General features: G+C 43.9%; 1 protein-coding gene across 2 annotated transcripts in view; it reads left to right on the top strand.

Annotated features, from left to right (window-relative positions):
- The first annotated feature begins 1002 nt into the window (after window positions 1-1002).
- Window positions 1003-17725, top strand: part of pik3r1 (phosphoinositide-3-kinase, regulatory subunit 1 (alpha)) — a 29850-nt gene continuing 13127 nt past the window's right edge. The window contains exons 1-7 of one of the 2 annotated variants that reach the window (XM_086053075.1): window positions 1003-1281; window positions 2519-3093; window positions 13140-13232; window positions 13375-13449; window positions 14317-14448; window positions 16152-16353; window positions 17281-17363. In XM_086053075.1, coding sequence (XP_085909201.1) covers window positions 2748-3093; window positions 13140-13232; window positions 13375-13449; window positions 14317-14448; window positions 16152-16353; window positions 17281-17363 — 931 coding nt within the window. In that variant the 5' untranslated portion in view covers window positions 1003-1281; window positions 2519-2747. Of the gene's footprint in view, window positions 1286-2518; window positions 3094-13139; window positions 13233-13374; window positions 13450-14316; window positions 14449-16151; window positions 16354-17280; window positions 17364-17725 lie in introns of both variants that reach the window. The other variant, XM_086053076.1, reaches the window with a different exon arrangement.

Genomic DNA, 17725 nt, shown 5'->3' with positions numbered 1-17725 from the left:
ATTCATGTTTGACTTGTATTTTGGAAAAATCATGATTGGGATGAAAAAAATGTAAAAGTGTAATAAGAATTATCTCTATGGGTCTGTGGCTTGCCAAAAATCAGGGTGTGGTTCACAATGGGTACAGTAAGGAGAAAAAAAATCTTTTGCGAAAACACTTTTAAATGAAACGTTTAAAAAAATGAAACCTATTAGTAGTACAATCTCCATTAAAGGAGAGATTCTCTAATAAACAAAACTATTCATACAATTCGTTAATTTTTTTTTCTTTTCAGGAAAGCGCTACAACAATATGTGGTTTTCATTTTTGGAAAAGTGCAACACCAATATTTGGTCTTTTCATAAAATTCTAACATCAATAGTCTGTCTCCTTTTTAGGACAGTGCAACATCCATCGTTTGTTTTCTTTTTGATAAAGTGCAACTCTAATCTGAAAGGAAGAAAACCCTTCTTGTCAATGTTTTGTAATGTGGCAGAAATGCACCACGACCACTTCCCACGCTGTTCGGTCGTCCCGCGTGGGCCCTGCCTACTGCAAAGCTGCTTACACGATCCTTTAGCATCACACTGAGCTTTATTCTTGATAGGAGCCGGGGATTTCTGCCATAATTAGGCCACCCGCATTAACCAGTATGCACTTCGCAGGGGGCGTCACCACCCATCATCCCATAACCCCCCCCCCACCAACACCACTACCCCACCACCTTGAGAACAATTTATTTGAGATTGTATTGCGCTGTTGAAGTATTGACACCTGCACGGAATATGCTGCGATTACGCAACACATTTTAACGTTATGTTGTATGAATACGTATGCACGATTAAATAGCGCGTAAATGAGAAGCACGTCGTAAACCTTGCAGGACTTTGTCGTCGTTACGTAACTTCCACGGGTGTCTCGGGTTACTCGTGTCCAGGACAGAAAGAACAAATGGGCGGGGCCACGGCTTCTATTGGTCGGGAGTGTGATTAACAATGCAGAAGAGCCAATGGACCGCCTCGCTTTCGGCTCGCCCCCTCTCCCCTGCCCTCCCTTTCAGTTTGGCCGCACAGGGCGACGTTTGTCCGGGACTCCGAAGTAGCAAGCGCCGTAACGTCAATGTACTACTGCTGCTGCTCCTACTATTCGTCACGTCAACTCGAGCAGGGAGAGATCGTCCGACGCCCTGTGCTTCGGTCATTGGCACGTTGAAGCGCTTCGAGGAGTGGGTGTAAAAGAGGAAACGGGACGGAAAAGTGGGCGAAAAAAATCGACTTGGAGCGAGGATTCATGCGGGCTCGGTAGGTACGGGTGGACGCCAGTACGCATGCGCAAGATGCTTAATGTATATCAACCCCAGTCGACGCGACTTTAAAATGCTGACTTTCAACTCGATAACTCAAATTTATGAGGATATTTTAATCCAAGTGCGACTTTTACGTAGGCCTTTCCTCTCAATTATGTACTTAACATCATTTAAGTAAGTCATTTTGGAATTCTTTGCAGCGGACGATTACCCCCCCCCCCTCCCCAAACTTGCTATTTGCTAGCATTTCGTCAGCCACCTTCTAATTTCACTTTTAACCCTCAAAAACCACGATGGAAAACGTCCAAAGTGCCTCGGCTGGTCTTAAACGCCGCACGGCATTCGACCGACGTGGTAATATTCGCCCCCGGGTCGCCCCCGTGGTAGTTATATAACTTTGATGGCGCCATACATCGAGCTGTCACGGGAGCGAGATAGCAAGGAGGTGTTAGCCGCTATGCTGCTAAATGGACACTATTATGTGCTCGGGATGCGCACGTAACGCTTTTTATGGGACAGATTACACTGGACCCCCGCGTACTCGCGCTTCGGTACCCGCGCACTCACCTAATATGGATTTTCTCTCTTCAGTATCTAAAAAATGGGAGGGTTTAGGCCTGTTTGTGTCAATGTATTGCATAATGGGTGTCAATTATGTGCATGTTTTTGCTATACACAGGATGGCCTATTCCCCACAAATAGCAGGGATCCACTGTGTACAGCGGTACCTTGAGATATGAGTAACGCATAGCACTTGTCTCTTAATTCCACTTTCCCAATTGATATACATAGAAATTCCAACAATTTGTCACAGCTCTCCAAAAGCAAACCGTTTTCGTGTGTGTTTTTAGTAAGCCAGAATTACACTCTACTATAATGTTGTTTATAAAGTCATGGAATGAACTAAATAATTAATCAGTTTGTACATCATGATTAAATGCTGCAATTCAATTCATTAGACTTCTCCCTTTGGTGCGCCCACCTTGACCACTGGGGGACAGTCATGCATACTCAAATGAAGAATACTGTAGTTCACAACTACTCTAAATCAAGGGTCCCCAACCACCGTTCCGTCGCTCGGTCATTTGGTACCAGTCCGCACAAAGAGATCCCTCAAAAAGAGCATATTTGTCAACGCCATCAATTAGCTTACGAAGGGGAATATAAGTCTACTTGTATGTGTTTCTTATACATTCTGGCACCCATATTAAAAGCAGTGTGTCATCCCACAGCTCTGCATAGCTTCCCTGCAGCATCCACGCGAGGCCTTCTTCCCTAATGGGTGCACACTGCGAAGAGGTGACACGCAGACACAGCCGCAAATCACCCAACCGAGATGACAAGTGTGAAAGAATGAAGACCAGATAGATCTCCCCAAAAATAATTGCAGTGGAGGTTTTTTTTTTTGTGTATTTTTTTTTTTTTTTAACCTACGGAAACGCGCCACATCTTTCGGACAACATGAGCACGGAAGGCTATCAGTACCGAGCGCTGTATGACTACAAGAAGGAGCGCGAGGAGGACATTGACCTTCACGTGGGGGACGTGCTGCTGGTGAGCAAAGGGGCGCTGGTGGGGCTGGCGTCCCTGGGCTACACGGACGGCCTGGAGCAGAGACCTGATGAGATCGGCTGGCTGCCCGGCTTCAATGAGACCACGCAGGAGAAGGGCGACTTCCCCGGCACGTATGTCGAGTACATCGGCAAGAAGCGCCTCTCGCCACCCACGCCCAAGCCCCGTCCGCTGCGCCCGCTACCCGTTGCCCCGGCCGCATTCAGGGCCGAGGCTGATTCCGACTCGGAACAAGGTGAGACCCAGTTTTTTAAAAAGCTACAAGTCGTCGAAGTGTTTAGGAAGTTAGCAACTCCATTTGTAGTAGTAAATAAACTGTCTTTCATATTAATTCAAGTCATCAACTCATTTGCCTTTATCATAGCGTAAGACTTATCTATAAGCCCCACCCATCTCTGTATAATAAATCTGATATTGTTTATTGTAATGCAGATTAATTTGCGGCGTGTGTTTGCCAAAGAATACATGAGACCGGGACTTTGAAAATCTAATTGCATATTAGATCGCAGTCGCAATATTGAGGAAAAGAAATCGCAATTAGATTATTTTTCCAAATCAGCCCTACCTGCCATTGCTCTGGAATGCCGTTTAAGCGTTTATTTAATATCCATCTTAATGTCCATATACTAGTGCGCGTTGTCCTCACTAGTAAGATAACTGTAGCATACTAGTAGGAAAACTGCAGGTTACTAGTGAGACAAAACCGCTCTAGTTGACAACAGATAGTAGAGCGACTAGTGGCATTCTTGAATTGTATTAGTTCATGTCTCGTTTTTTGCTAGTAGTACGCCGGTGAAAAGTCAGCTCACAGGCTCAGTGTATATGGGGCTTTAAATGACACTGTTGATCAAAACGAGCAGAGTGTGGCCTCGCTTCCTGCAGCCGTTTGTGGCAGATTGCGAAATTCTTTGCTGCGGTTTTGCAGCCAGCAGCGGGAGCAGTGTCTGGGCGGGGCGTCGTTTAATACCCGCACCGCGCATGAGTGGCGTTGTAGCAAATGTAGCACCGGGAGAAGAAAAGTCTCACTGTCCTTTGCTCTGTGGAGGGGGGGCGCGGAGCTAAAAGGCTAATGTGTGTGCAGAGGATAAGCGCAGAAGTGGAGCGCGGGCCGTGGGCGAGTGGCTTGGGAGGGACGCTTCATGTTCCAAGGGGCTTTGACGATGGAGCCCACCTTTTTTGGTTTGGTGTCGGTTTGTCATTTATTGCGCAGCACTGAGCATTTCCACCCCCCCCTCCCGCTTGATCTCCTCATCTACAGTTTTGATTTCGATAGCTCCTCCATTTGGACTGCTTGGGGGTGTGAGGGGGGGTAGAGGAGGATTGAGACTGGGAAAAAGGGGCCACAGGAGCTTACATGAGTGCAGCAGATGTGAAGAGGCCAAGAAAGCATTCCGCCTCGTTCCTCAGCTCCCAAAAACATGAAAGTGTCGTTCCCCTTTCCCGGGCCCCTCTCCCTCGCGAGACAATGAAGGAGGCCCACTTATTTATTCTCCGCGGGGCCGCGTACACGGCAACATGACAGTTACGAAATCTGTTTTTGAATTGAGTTGAAAAATATGCGGTATTTTCACAAGTGTTTAACATTTATTTACCAGCGCTCACAAAACTGAGTACACACGCACCTCACATTTCTGTCAATGTTTTCTGGTGTCTTTTCACGGGACAACACTGAAGAAATGACTCTTTGCTCCAGTGTAAAGTCACCAGTGCTTGTAAAACAGTGTGAATTTACTGGCCCTTCAAAATAAAAAGAACACCCAATGTCCAAACCGCTGGCAACAAAAGTGAGCACACCCCTACGTGAAAATGACTTACTGTTTTGATTACGTATGGCCTACAAGTGTTTTTCTATACAAATATTGACTTTAATTAAACCACACGTTGCTACGCCATGCTCCCAGTTGCATACAAAATTGGGTTAACGCCGCAGAAACAGGATTTTGTCAAAAACCGAGGACCCTCTGTAGGGATGAGCAGATAGCAGCCAAGTCAGTTCAGGCTTCTGACTGATTCTCCCGGGCTGCATTTTAGCCAATCCAAAGATGTACGTTATGTATGATGTTATTCGAAAATATACATTGTAAGAAAAATTACTTTTACATGTGGACCAGAAGCTCAGATGCGTAGATCCTCTCAATTTCACGCTGAAAGGCAGAATTCAAGAGGTCCGATTCCGAACCCGGATTGTGCCATACCGCGTTTGCATCGGCCCGTGGAATGCAGCTGTTTTAGTGTAACTTATCAGTGCAAAACACGTCAATGCATGTTTGAGATAAAGCGCCGCAGGCTGCATCTCGTGCGGTGGGGGTCAGGGGTAGTGTTGAGGTTTCAATAACCAGCGAGACAGCCCACACCGAGACCATGGCGGACATCTGCTGCTCAGCACTGACTGTTCCGCACTCGCGTTTCTGGTTTGAATCGGAAAGCTTTTAACTGGCCGGGGAAGGATTTAGCCCAGATTACTAAATCCGCTGGATTGGCCGGGTCGAGAGTTTGCGTAACGCAGCGGTCTGTGTGATGCGGCGAGCCTCCGGAATGTTCTTCTTAGGCGGCAGACTGCACGCATGGGCAACTTTGAGGCATTGTTGTAACAATGTAGTTGGACCAATAAACAGCCACATAATAGCACATAGTAGCCTGTAGACTGTTCACCTGAAAACCTCTGTCAAGGAGCTTCTGTTTTGATTCGCGTATTGTCAGCAAAATTCCTCAGAAACTGCCATTTTTAAACAAATGCTTTCCTTGGTGACTGAGTTTTAAAGAGAGAATTCCAGTTTTGTCCCTGTCTGAAACCGTACTTCCACCGAGCGATACAGTTCCATGCGCCATGGTTTCGTTAAATACAATTCAGCTATGTCATGCTACACAAACTGGCTAATAAATTAAACAACTAACAACAATGCACTTTCCCATCTGTAGTTTGTTGTAATAGTTTTTACACATTCAAGTTTATCTTCCCTAATACGTAAGTGACCAGTCTCTGTCAATCAGTCAACGCATAACGTCAGGTTTAGCTCCGCCCTACATTTGTGAAGTTTACCGAACGACTGCATCTGGTATCGTATCGAAAGGATTGGTTATTTTGGAACCGTTTACACTGGTCGTGTTTGGAATCATTCACTCATTCTAATTACTTTTGGAACACACGCACCATTGATGACTCATAATTGGAATGTACCGGATCAATGTCAGCTGGTGGACATTCAGGAATAAAAACACAAACATGTAAATTGGAATGTTATTAGCTCAGTGTATTTTTATTTTATTTTATTTTTTTACCAAATGAGTACATTTTGTGCTATGTTGCTTTACGTGCAGTATATTTAAGATTTTTTCAAGCCGCCACTCTTGAATTTGTCGTTGACGTTCAAAGCTTGAAGTTAAACTCATTGCTAATATGTTTTTAGCATCTAATTTTCTAATTGGCTAATTTACAGATGACTCACCCATCTGCTTCAATCACCGGACTTTAATGCGCTGTGGAGCAGCAAAATGTCCAGCCAATAAGGCTCTAAACATCTGTGTGGGTTGGAGAGTGCAAAAATGAGCTGTTTGTGGATGAGAATAGCAGCTTGCCTTGCTAGCTTTGACTATTACAATCGCCGCTAGTCTTAAAATATTCATACGAGCGGGAGTACGGCACTGGCGTCAAGAATCGCGCGCAGCAGTGCGAAGTGAAGCGCCATATTCTTCACCAAAATTTTAGGCAACAACTGCCGGATCGTAAAGAGAAAAAACATGCGCAGGGCTCCCGCTAATTACAGCAACTACATTCAGCGTATTTTTTTTGTGTTTCTTTGTGTGTGTGTGTGTGTGTGATAGCTGCCTAGCTATCTAGCTAGCTAGCTAGCTAGCTAGCGGACTATGATTAAAAAAATAAAGTATTGTGTAATAAAGTAAAGTAAACTACAACTCCTCCTTTCTTCTGTATGGACATAAAGTAAGTAGTAAAAGTTTTCATTACCAAAAATGTTCTTTCAATTTTAGTTTTAGTTTTTTCGTTGGTTTTTGTTCATTACAATACCCTTGGCTCTCACTACGTGCTGACCCGAACTGCTCGGTGGAGGCATTCGTGTTTCCTAAACCAAGCCCTGCATGTTGTCCAAGGGAGCCTCCAGAAAATACCAAAATATTGTTTCCCTGTTTGTGTACAATCCACTTAGTTATCTGAGGGTTACTGATTCATTTTCTCACTGTGCTCTTGGGCGCAACCTGATCCCCTTTAGTGGAAAAGCAAACCCGAGTAGACAAACATTGCTCAAAAACGGTCCCCGTAGACGACTTGTTGACTGCGCGGTCAAAGTGCGACGTACCGACGGCAAAGAGCCTCAGCAACAGTTTGGCGATGTCTGAACAAAGATGTCCACGCGGGCTGCGTCTCATTAGCGGATGGCGCGGAGTGACTGGACGAGCAAAGCTTCTTTGTCGGCGTCTGAGAGCGGGATTAGGCGCCTCGCAGACGGGCCGACTGAGGCGAGAGGTGCGAACGGGGCGGGATGACAGCGAGCTGCTTTTTAGCGTGCGGAACACGCGCACGGGGCGGGGTGTGGCCTTACGTAACTGCTCGGGCAAAATCCATCATTGGCTGTCAGGTAGCTGGAGTGACATGCTTTTCATCTACAGAGCACACGTACAGAATATGGAAAGCCGTTTAAACATTCACTGCGTTCTATGGCCTCGATAGCCAGTTGAAAGTCCAAATACTAGTACACTCTTCTTTGTCCTCACTTTGTAAGACAATTCAGTGTAGTTGTGGAATGACTTGGGCACACTAGTAGAATGACTGTCTTTATAATAATGTTTCCGTCCCACTACTAGTGGCAGTTTAGCCTACTAGTACCACCTGTGGCCGAATGTCAAGAATATCGAATCAATGCGCAAATGACTTGGATAGTCTTTATCACAGTGCTTCTCGAATCTTTTAAACCAAGTACCACCTAAAAAATACTTTGCTCTCCCAGTATCCACCACAATGAGCAATATTAAAGTACCGTCACATAGTAGGCCAAAGTGTTCATCGGCAGTGAGACAGATGTTTTCTATTCCAAAAACGTACGTTTTATAACATTGTAAAGCAGTGTAATGTGCACAATGTTAATATTAGCACTGTGCTCATATGTAGGAAAATTGAAAATATATATTTAGTAAAATAATGATTTAGTTCAAATGTATTGCACATAAAAGTTAAATATTGATTGATTGAATTCTGTATGTAGACGAGTGCTCTAAAAATTGTACCTAAATAAAAGTTTAAAAGGAAACAGTTGTTGATTAAAAGCAAATGTATTGTACTAAAAAAATTACTGTAGCATAACTGTATAGGCAGTGATTATTTTGTGTACCACTAGAGGGAGCTCGCGTTCCACCGGTGGTACTCGTACACTGCTTTATCGGATAAAATGCTCAAATGCTTCGATATTTTTGAACTCAAATAAATGCGGAAACGATTTTAATATCCTTAATTTTGAATAAATGCTCAGACAGCTTTGACATTGAATGACTATTGAAATGGCTTTGCATAAAACATTTATTTGGTGTCCTTGCTAAGATAGCCTTGATATGTAATAAATGCTAAATGGTTTTGTTAGCCTTGATAGGGGAAAATACTCTAAAGAGCTTTTCGTAAAGCGGTTTATTGCATTTATTTGAATGCAAGGCTATTGAATAAATGCTGAGTTGGCTTCAATATCCTGAGTGTTGAATAAATGCTCAAAAGTTTTTATGCTAAGCCGCGTGAGCATTTGTTCGATATCCATCTTAAGGACCATGTACTAGTATCGTCTTCATCCTCACCGTTAGGACAGTTTTAGCATTCTAGTAGGACAACTCATGTTACTAACGATAAGAAAAATGTATTGGTTAACATCTTGCTCGTTTTTGGCTGAGTGATTTTTGGAAAATAATCTGATTGCGATTTTTTTTCCCTTCAATATTGCGGTAATTTTTTTCACGGTGCTTGTCCCATTTATTTTGTGGTCCTACGGGTTAGGCCTACACTAAAATAAAGGCGAAACGAACTGTGAATAAATATGAAAGGTCATACATCTCATTTCATTTCGAGTTCTACCAAACAAGTGTAAAAACAAGTTAGTAAATCATAAATCAGATTACAACAATAATGCAAACAAGTCTGTGGCTTTATCACTTTAATGCTTCATCAAACAATTTGATCAAACGCGTGGACTGCACTTCATAAGCACTGAACCTATCTCGACACTATAAAGTCTGTCGACTGACCAAAATGAAGCAGGTTTTTTTTTTCTTTCTTTTTTTTTTCCATTTAAAAAAAAAACGCAGCCTTTGACCTTTGAAAATGGTTTTACTACATCGAGATGTTGATTTTAATCCGATGAATTGTTCGGCCTAATGCACATAAAAGTCCATACGGTAGTAGAATAACATCGCTCGTAAGATGCAATTATTTCACCACTGCTCCCGAGTTGTTCTACTAGTGCACTGAGTTGTCTTAGTAGTGAGGACAGAGAGCGTATTAGTACATGGACCTTAAGCTGGAGACCAGGCAGAGGGGAATAAATCCTCAAACGGCTTTCCGTACAAATACTGTATCCGCACAGCCTGCGTGGCCTATCAAGTGCGCCTGCACATCTGGTAACGCTCAAAGCGCGGCAACTCCCTAAAACCTCACGAAAAGCCTGGCGGAGCTGGCAAGCCGCGCCGTCCGTCCACGACTCCCATTTGATCAACGTCGCTTTTATGCGCGCCTTCAAAAGGGTTAAGTCGAGTCGAGGACCCGCAGAAGACATGAAAATGGTTTGTTTGTTCAGGCCAGCACATGACACGCCGTTTGGAAGAGCTCAAGGGTGTACTGTGGGGGGGATGGAGCATTTCTCCTCGTTTTGTTTGCGAACACTTTGAATAAAATAACCACAGGGCACATTCTGGAAGTGCTCCAGTCACTTAGACAGAAACGTGAAATACCGAAGGCTCTCTTTAAATATTTGCGCCAGCGCTGCGTGACCTGAGCAGACCTTATCGGGAGCAGAGAGCCGAGCCGTCCGGCAACAGTCCTCTCATTGGCCCGCTCCCGCTCACTCGCAGCGCCCACTTGGGCCTGCAGGGTGAGCTGTTTCCTCTGCTCAGCTTGTCACCAGGGTGCGGAATGCATTCAAGCGGCTCCATCCCAATGTTGCTTTCCTGTTGCACGTTCCACAAAATATGCACTTGTCTTTCCGCCACATGAGCTTTGCTGCTCATCCGCTGTCGCCGCCTCGCTTCCCCAGACGAGGAGAAACATTATAACCCGAAAACGGCGGCCCCTAGAGCAACTCCTCTATATTTATCCCAAGCGTGCACTATCTTTAGCGTCCGGCCCAGTCTTGCCCACACATTCTGCAGTTCGCCCGGTTCAGACATGGCGTTTATCCAGCCCTCCCCGTCAACGCCGCAGCGCAAGTGGCATCTGCTCTCGGCCGTCCTCCTCGCCCTGCGCTCCATCAACCACGCAGGCCTGCACGGACCCGTCCGGGGACGCCGCGTGCCCTCCATAGAGACGCCTTCCATTATTGGAGCTCATGTTTAGACGCATTTCTTCAAGGTCCGCAATTATCTGCAGACGTGTTGACCTTGCCATCTGTCTGGGAATATTTGTCGGTGACGGAAAGCCCCTTTGGCACTGCCTGTCAAATCCCCTTTTTTTTTTTTTTTTCACCAGTGGTGTTGTGATGTATGAATGGTAGACTAGAATAAAATACAATTTTATCGTCATTGTCACAGTAACAATACAAATCAGTTAGTTCTGGCAATTAGCAGCGTTGAGGTAACAATAAAAGCATGCAATGATCAAAAGGACACTTTTTTTTTTTTTCGAGAACACGCTATACAGAATATGGGGGATGGTCCAAGTACAAGGTACAGTAAGGCCCCCCCCATCCTCACGGTGTACTATTCACAAAATCATCTGCGGCAGTGGTTCTCAACTGGTGGGTCGGGGAAAGCTAGTTAAAAAAATAATAATTATTCGGTCAGTACAGTGTCTTTTATAGCAGTACATACTTAAAGCGGAAGTCAACCCAAACATATTTTTTTCAAGAATATGTTCCCAGCAGGCCCACTAGTTCAAACATGCCATTCTGATTAATTTAGCGTTTGTGGAATAAGTGTCAATCCACTAGTTTTTAGCAATCTCTGGGGGCGGCCATTTTGTCTTCTGAAAATGACATCACAACTGCTCACAAAGACCAATCACGACTGCCCCGTTTTCTGGATCTGAGCCGGGATTGGTCCTTGTGAGCAGTTGTGATGTCATTTTCAGAAGACAAAATGGCCGCCCCCAGAGATTGCTAAAAACTAGTGGATTAACACTTATTCCACAAACGCAATATTTTTCAGAATGCCCTGTTTCAACTAGTCAACTTGCATAGAACATATTATATTCTTAAAAAAAATGTTTGCGTTGACTTCACTTTAAAGTCACAGATACGACAGTAGAACATGAGGATTGCAACGCCAAGTGGACAAAAATCTAACTTGCACGTTATTGTGTTTAGTAATGCAAAATAAATATTCATCCAATGAATCCATGGGTATAATCGGTAGGATACTCTATTCAAAAATATTCGATAGCTGCATTCCCGGGATGGTTAGTTGCATCTGGCCATAAATTCATCGCTGCGTATTTACTGCGCTTTTTCCGAACGCTCGACTTTCAGTAATGCCAAAAGGGTCCCGCCCATCTGCAGTACCGAGAAGAAAGCCAATCTCGGCTCCGTCTTGCTGCAACCACGTGTGACGCGACGGACACGTTGTCTTGTGGGTGGCGTCTGGCAACATTAATGATTTACACAAGGCGGCGGCCAAGGCTTCGCTTTGTCCGAAACGTTATCTCCAGTAAGGCGAGCTCAGATATTGCAGTCATTTTTATGGCTGCAATGGGGAATGGGGAGGTGCTGGTGGGGCCTTCAAATATAACTCCTGCTTGTGAATTAGTTTCTGAGAAAAAGCTTCCATCCGAGTTGGATATCTGGTCAGGGGGGGAAAAAAAAAAAAAGGTGTGCGATGGCAGCACACTGTGTCCGCGCCTCTATTTTGGGAAACTTTTGGTATTCTGTCTCAAAGTTCACTGCTTCTGAGAAGAGCCCCCACCCCGTCACCCTCTTAATGTCTACCAGATGAGCACTTGTCCTACATGCACTTTTGAGTGCGGTCACAAAGAGTTTTCTTCACACGCAACATGGCCGCCAAAGAGGAAGTGGCTTTGGATGAAGTGCTTCATTATTTGCCCGATTGAACACATGCTCCGGTGCTCGTATTTAATTGCCTGATGTTAAAAAAAAAAAAAAAAAAAGGCGGGGGGGGGGGAAATGAATTTTGAAAGCAAAATATGGTTTTAAGAAAGACTTCCATTCATAGTTTGTTGGCCTTTTTTGAAAGCGGAGACAGTTCAGCCTTTCAGCGCTGCGCTTTCATGTACCACACCTGGTACTAAAGCTCGAAATGGGGGGAAAAAAAAAAAAATAAAACCTGCGGACCTGGCTTACCACACATCACAGCGTATGTATTTGCCTGTAAATACTCACTTTTTTTTTTTTTTTTTCCCCAAACTTCACTGGACAGCCGCTGCTACTTTTTCAACTTCCTGCCAAGCGCAGGGCTTCCTGTGCATCGCTTTTAACCGCACTTCAGAACTCGGCTCCCCCCTTTTTTTTTTTTTTTTTTTTTTCTTGCTGCATATTTCTGCACGGCAGCTGTCTACCAAAGTGCTGCTTTATTTAAATTGTTGGCTCAAAGTCACAGCGCGCCGCTAGCCCAAAGCGTACCGAAAGACATGTCACCAGTATAGACGAGTGCTTTGAAGTTGTAGAGAATAACATTTTTGCCTTCAGGCAAATGTTTCATGCATAACAATTCGTGCCTAACATTCCAAGGCTTGTGCCATTGTCTTCACTTGAGCTTTGTCCACTAAAGTGTGTTCTGCACTTTACGTGAAAGTAACCGTGTCAAATGTGCAGCCCCTTTCACTCCGCCTTCCTCGCACATTGCCGCCTACCGGTAAACTGAATTTTCTTCATTTTTTTTCTCTTCCCGACAGAACTTCTGAAGCACGCGTTCACATATTTTTGCGCTATCAAATAATGAGATGCATGGCAACAGACAATTGCTTTCAAGTCAAAGGGGTGTGGCCAGTGAGTCTCGGGTGTATTGGGCGAACTCGCATAGTAACCGCGAAACACACTTCGCTTTTTGCTACTTATTTCTAATCAAATCTTCACTTTTTTTTCTTTTCTTTCTTTTTTTTTTTTTTTTTTTTATTATTCCTCGCAGGCTCGTGGCTGCTGGACCTGACAGAGCAGTTTTCCCTTCCCGAGACGGCCCCGCCCCACCTGGCCCGCCTGCTCGACGCCATAGAGAAAAAAGGTGTGTTTGATTTGTCTGTGGGCGCTTTTGGTCTGTTGTGTACTCTGTGTATTATAATTATGTAAACAAGCTGGTAGATAATAGATGCCTCAATAAACAAAGTGCCCCGCTTCTTTTTTTTTTTTGTATTTTTACTTTTAAGGTCTAGAGAACCCCACGTTGTACCGGACCTTTACTGCAGGGGGCGGTAACGAAGTCAGGCAATATTTTGAATCTGGTAAGTAGATTTGACACAGTTCTAATAACCGATATGATACCAGTGAACGCCCATTTATCGCGAGGAATAAATTCCCGACCCGCAATAGGTAAAAATCTGCAATATATAGAGAGATCATATACACGCTACGCTAGGCCTCGATCAACCTTTTTGAAACTAAGAGCTACTTATTGGGTATTTTGTGGGCAAAAGGAAATTAGCATAAAGAATTATAAACCTTCACATCAGCATCACGTACAAACAGTAGAAAATAATATTCACAGGCATATATTCTCTCTGCCCTGTGGAAGCAACAATAACTGATGACTGTGTACCTAAAATAATTTTCGACACTGATTTTAAAAAAAACAAACAAAAAAAAAAATTAATAATTTTTGCTTTTAATATTGCGCAGTATGGATTTTATCATGAAAAAAAATTCCACCTGTTGCTGAACCTAATTCTTAATTCATAAATATTACAAAAATGTATTACTATATTTCATTTAATTTATTTGTTTCGAGCAAAATTACTTTACTTTAATTACAAAAGACTTAAGCAATACTTAAAGCAGAAAACATGCAGGTTCTATAATCAAAACAAATCATTAACAAGGAGTGGGAAGAAGAAAAACTTACTTAAAAAACGTATATAACATATTAGCAGTATTAGTATATAAACCTGGTGTGCTTAAGTCAGTGTCAGCTGTTAAACTTCACATCCCGTTACCTGCTCTCCACTGGTCCTTTGGACCCAGCAAGCGTCCCACCTCCAATACTAGTTCTGACGCTGGGAAATTGGCAAGTCCACTTCAGGCACCTGCGTTTAGGTCTACAAGAAAATACATTGTGGGTTTGTAGCCTTATTGTATATGTGCCGCGTTTGCAGATCCCTCCTCTGTGGACTTGGACCAGATGGAGCTTCCCGCCCTGTGCGACGGCGTGCACCGGTACCTTCAAGACCTCCCTCAGCCCATCGTCCCGACCACCGTGTACGCGCAGCTGGTGCACACCGCCAAAGGTGACATTTTGAGTTTCTGTTTCTCCCAGGCAGAAGCGGTTACGTCATGACCAACTTTGCTGAACACCGAGTACTCTTGAGCGCAAACCGCCAGACCGCCCTAGTACACTTGGATTTCCAGACACGTTTCCAAACTGTTTAATCTTCTCTTCGCCATCCAATAAACACTCCGGCAGTGTCCGGAATCATTCCCTATCCGCTGCATCGTTCCCCTCGATGGTCTGTTTGCCATTTTTCAGTGCCTTTCCAATGCGTAAGTGAGTATTGGCTATCCCCTGATTAGTACCGTCAATGTTTTACCCGCACTGGCATCTTGAAAAGTCGCAAACAACTGAGGGTCACTAGAAAATGAATATATGGCATCATGCATTGCCCTTGGTATTGTTTGATTTTCGTCACGAGGCAAAAAGTTCAAAACTTTTTAATATAAGTAGAGCAGCACAGTTCGGATGGTTATAAAGTGCATTGTGTGCATTTTGTAAGATGCCCTCATCTGAAAACAATCTAATGTTGAGGTTGATCCAGTGTCTTGTAATTATGCAATAATTGCATAATTAACGCCGCGCCCTTGTAATGTTAAAAACAAATGTTCCTTTGATGCCATGATTGAAACTGTATACAGCGTTTCTCTGTTTCTCTCCACTGTGGATGGGGAAAGAGCGCTTCTGCAGACAGTGACAATCCATGACTAATTGAAACCGCCCAAAAAGTTTACAATTGCCTACAGATCCCACAAAAAACACACTACTTTTGTCAAAATGAAACTCCTTTCAGGATTGTGTCTTGGTACTAAGATGAAATAAAAAAGACATAAAGTAAAAAGACAAAATGCTGGCAAAGCACTAATTTTATCTAAATGAAACCCTTCAACTCACTTCTCCATTATTCCTTGGGCACCAAAATGCCACAAAATGGTGGCAAAGCACTACTTTTGTCAACCTGAAATTCCACAAATCAATCTTTAGCAACAAGATGTCACCAGACGGCAGCAAAGCACTACTTTTTGTCCTAATCGTCTCATACTTGCCTGTGTGATATATATATTTTTTTGTTGTTTTTTTTTTTTAACACTTTCAGAAAAAGACAAGTTGGTTACAAGGTTACAGAACACAATCTTTAGTTGGGACTTTCTTATTATTGCTCTTCTGACAGTGAGTTAAAAATGACTCAGTCAATACATGCTCAGCCAACAGTTGAAGCGAACAAAATGAAACTCCTCAACTGACTTCAACGTAGTTGCTCGGAATCAAGATGACACAAAACGGTGCACAAAAACTGAATACGAGAGTTTTGTCAATGAAGAGGTGAATTTGCAAATGCCAAGGCGGAGATAAAGCGGCGGCTCACTGTCATCTACTAAATACAAATTCCTGTCTCGTTATTGCTGTCGGAACAAGCCAATGATTCTAATCAAGAGGTTCGCAGCCTATCTTGTGTGCAAAATCAGCCGTGTTACTTCACGGGCTGTCACATGGCCCGAAACAGGATACGTGTGTGGTTCATGGCGACTAAAACAAGACTCACACAGGCAACCGATCCCCAGTTGAGTGTACCTTGAACTCTCTGTCAACCGCGTCATCTCTGCGGTTTTGCAAATGTACATGCATGCGCTCATTTTGTTCCATTCCTCAAGTCCTGTTGCTTAGTTCTCACACCTTTTTTTTTTTTTTTTTTTCTCCTCCTTCTGTGCCTCCTCCGCACAGAGGTGTCCAATCCTGACGAGTGTGCCCAACAGCTGCGTCGCATCGCCAGCAGCACGGCCCTGCCCCCCCAGTACTGGTTGGCCCTCCAGTGCGTGCTGCGCCACTTGGCCCGCGTGTGCCAGACTGCCGCCAAGAACCTGTTGAGCGCTCGAGCGCTGGGCGAGATCTTCAGCCCGGTTTTCTTCAGGCAGCAGAGCACCAGGTGGGGGGGGGGGAGTCACAGAAACCATGGGACACACACACACACACACACACACGGTCCTGGTATTTACTATGGAAAGCCGTTTGAGTATTTATCCAATAGCCTCAACATCCAACTTAAGGTCCATGTACTTGTACACTCTTCCCTTACTAGTGATACAATACAATTTTATTTATAGAGCGCATTTCATAACAGCTAGAGCTGCAACAAAGCACTTTACAAACAATACAATAAATAGAGCAAAAACAATAAAAGGCTGTGATAGATGTATTAATAAATATAGACATAAATAATATATAAATTCAGCAAACTAGTTGAGCAACTAGGGTGCATCGGTGGAATGACTTGGGCAGACTAGTGGAACAAGTGTGTCTTGGCCAGATTTGAAGTGTTCCCACCTTGAGCCACGGTCGTTTTAAAACAAGCCTTACAGACGGCCATGTATGCAAAAAAGTTCCATATTGCACTTTTGGCGTCATTCTTTTCAACGAGGAGCGCGGCGGGGCGAGCGCTTCAATGCTTGAAGCCATCCTCCTCTTATGCAGAAGGAGGCGGTTCTCACATGCCGGTAGACGGGCGGCTGCCGCGACTTTATTTGCCATTTAAGAGTTGGTGAGCTGTGTGATTTTGTTTGTTTGTTTTTTAAAATAACAGTATTTGAAAAAAATACAAATAAAATAGTACCGAGCCATTTTTGCCGCTGAAAAAAATCATGGTACGGTAGCGGTACCGGTATCCCGTGCAACACTACTAGTACTACTAGTGACAGTAAAATGTTGTTCTACTTCACATCAAGTGATAATTAACTTCTAGTGCTACACAAGTAGCACCCAAATACAATACAATTTTATTTATATTGAAGACTTCTTCTTTGTTTTTGTATTTTTCTTCCTCTTTTTTCATTTTGCTCAACTTGTTCTTCTTCAGCTGTGAGCCCAGCCTGGATGCCCACGTCAGGATCATCGAGGTTCTGGTAGCCAGCGAATGGACTGAAAATCAGGCAGCTCCAGGTACTTTTTCCTCTTATCGCGCAAATTTGTTCAGCGTGAGCGCTAGCAGGCGTGGCATCTGCCAAGCTCAACTTTCCGATGGAGTTCAACTCTACCTGCTCAACTACACTATATCAGGGGCGAGCATTAATGTTGTTGTTCGGCAGTTTTGTGCCATCCTTGAATGGCGATTTTAATGCAAGCGAGTCCTTTTGCTCTGGGGGAAAAAATACAGTATGTGGTTGTTGTGTTATTTGCTTCAAACCCTTTGTTGTTGGGTTGGAATAGATCTTTTATACATTATGCCCCCTCAAGCAATTAAGTTGAATGCCAGCTTTACAGATGCCATGTTTTCGACACTGTCAAATTCTGGCCGTGATATG

The sequence above is a fragment of the Filicampus tigris genome, chromosome 15, assembly GCF_054856515.1.
Source record: "Filicampus tigris isolate MCC_2025a chromosome 15, RoL_Ftig_1.0, whole genome shotgun sequence".
In the NCBI taxonomy this organism is placed as follows: Eukaryota; Metazoa; Chordata; class Actinopteri; order Syngnathiformes; family Syngnathidae; genus Filicampus; species Filicampus tigris.
The sequence above is the reverse complement of the archived record's forward strand: the minus strand, read 5'-3'. Positions and strand labels throughout refer to the sequence as shown.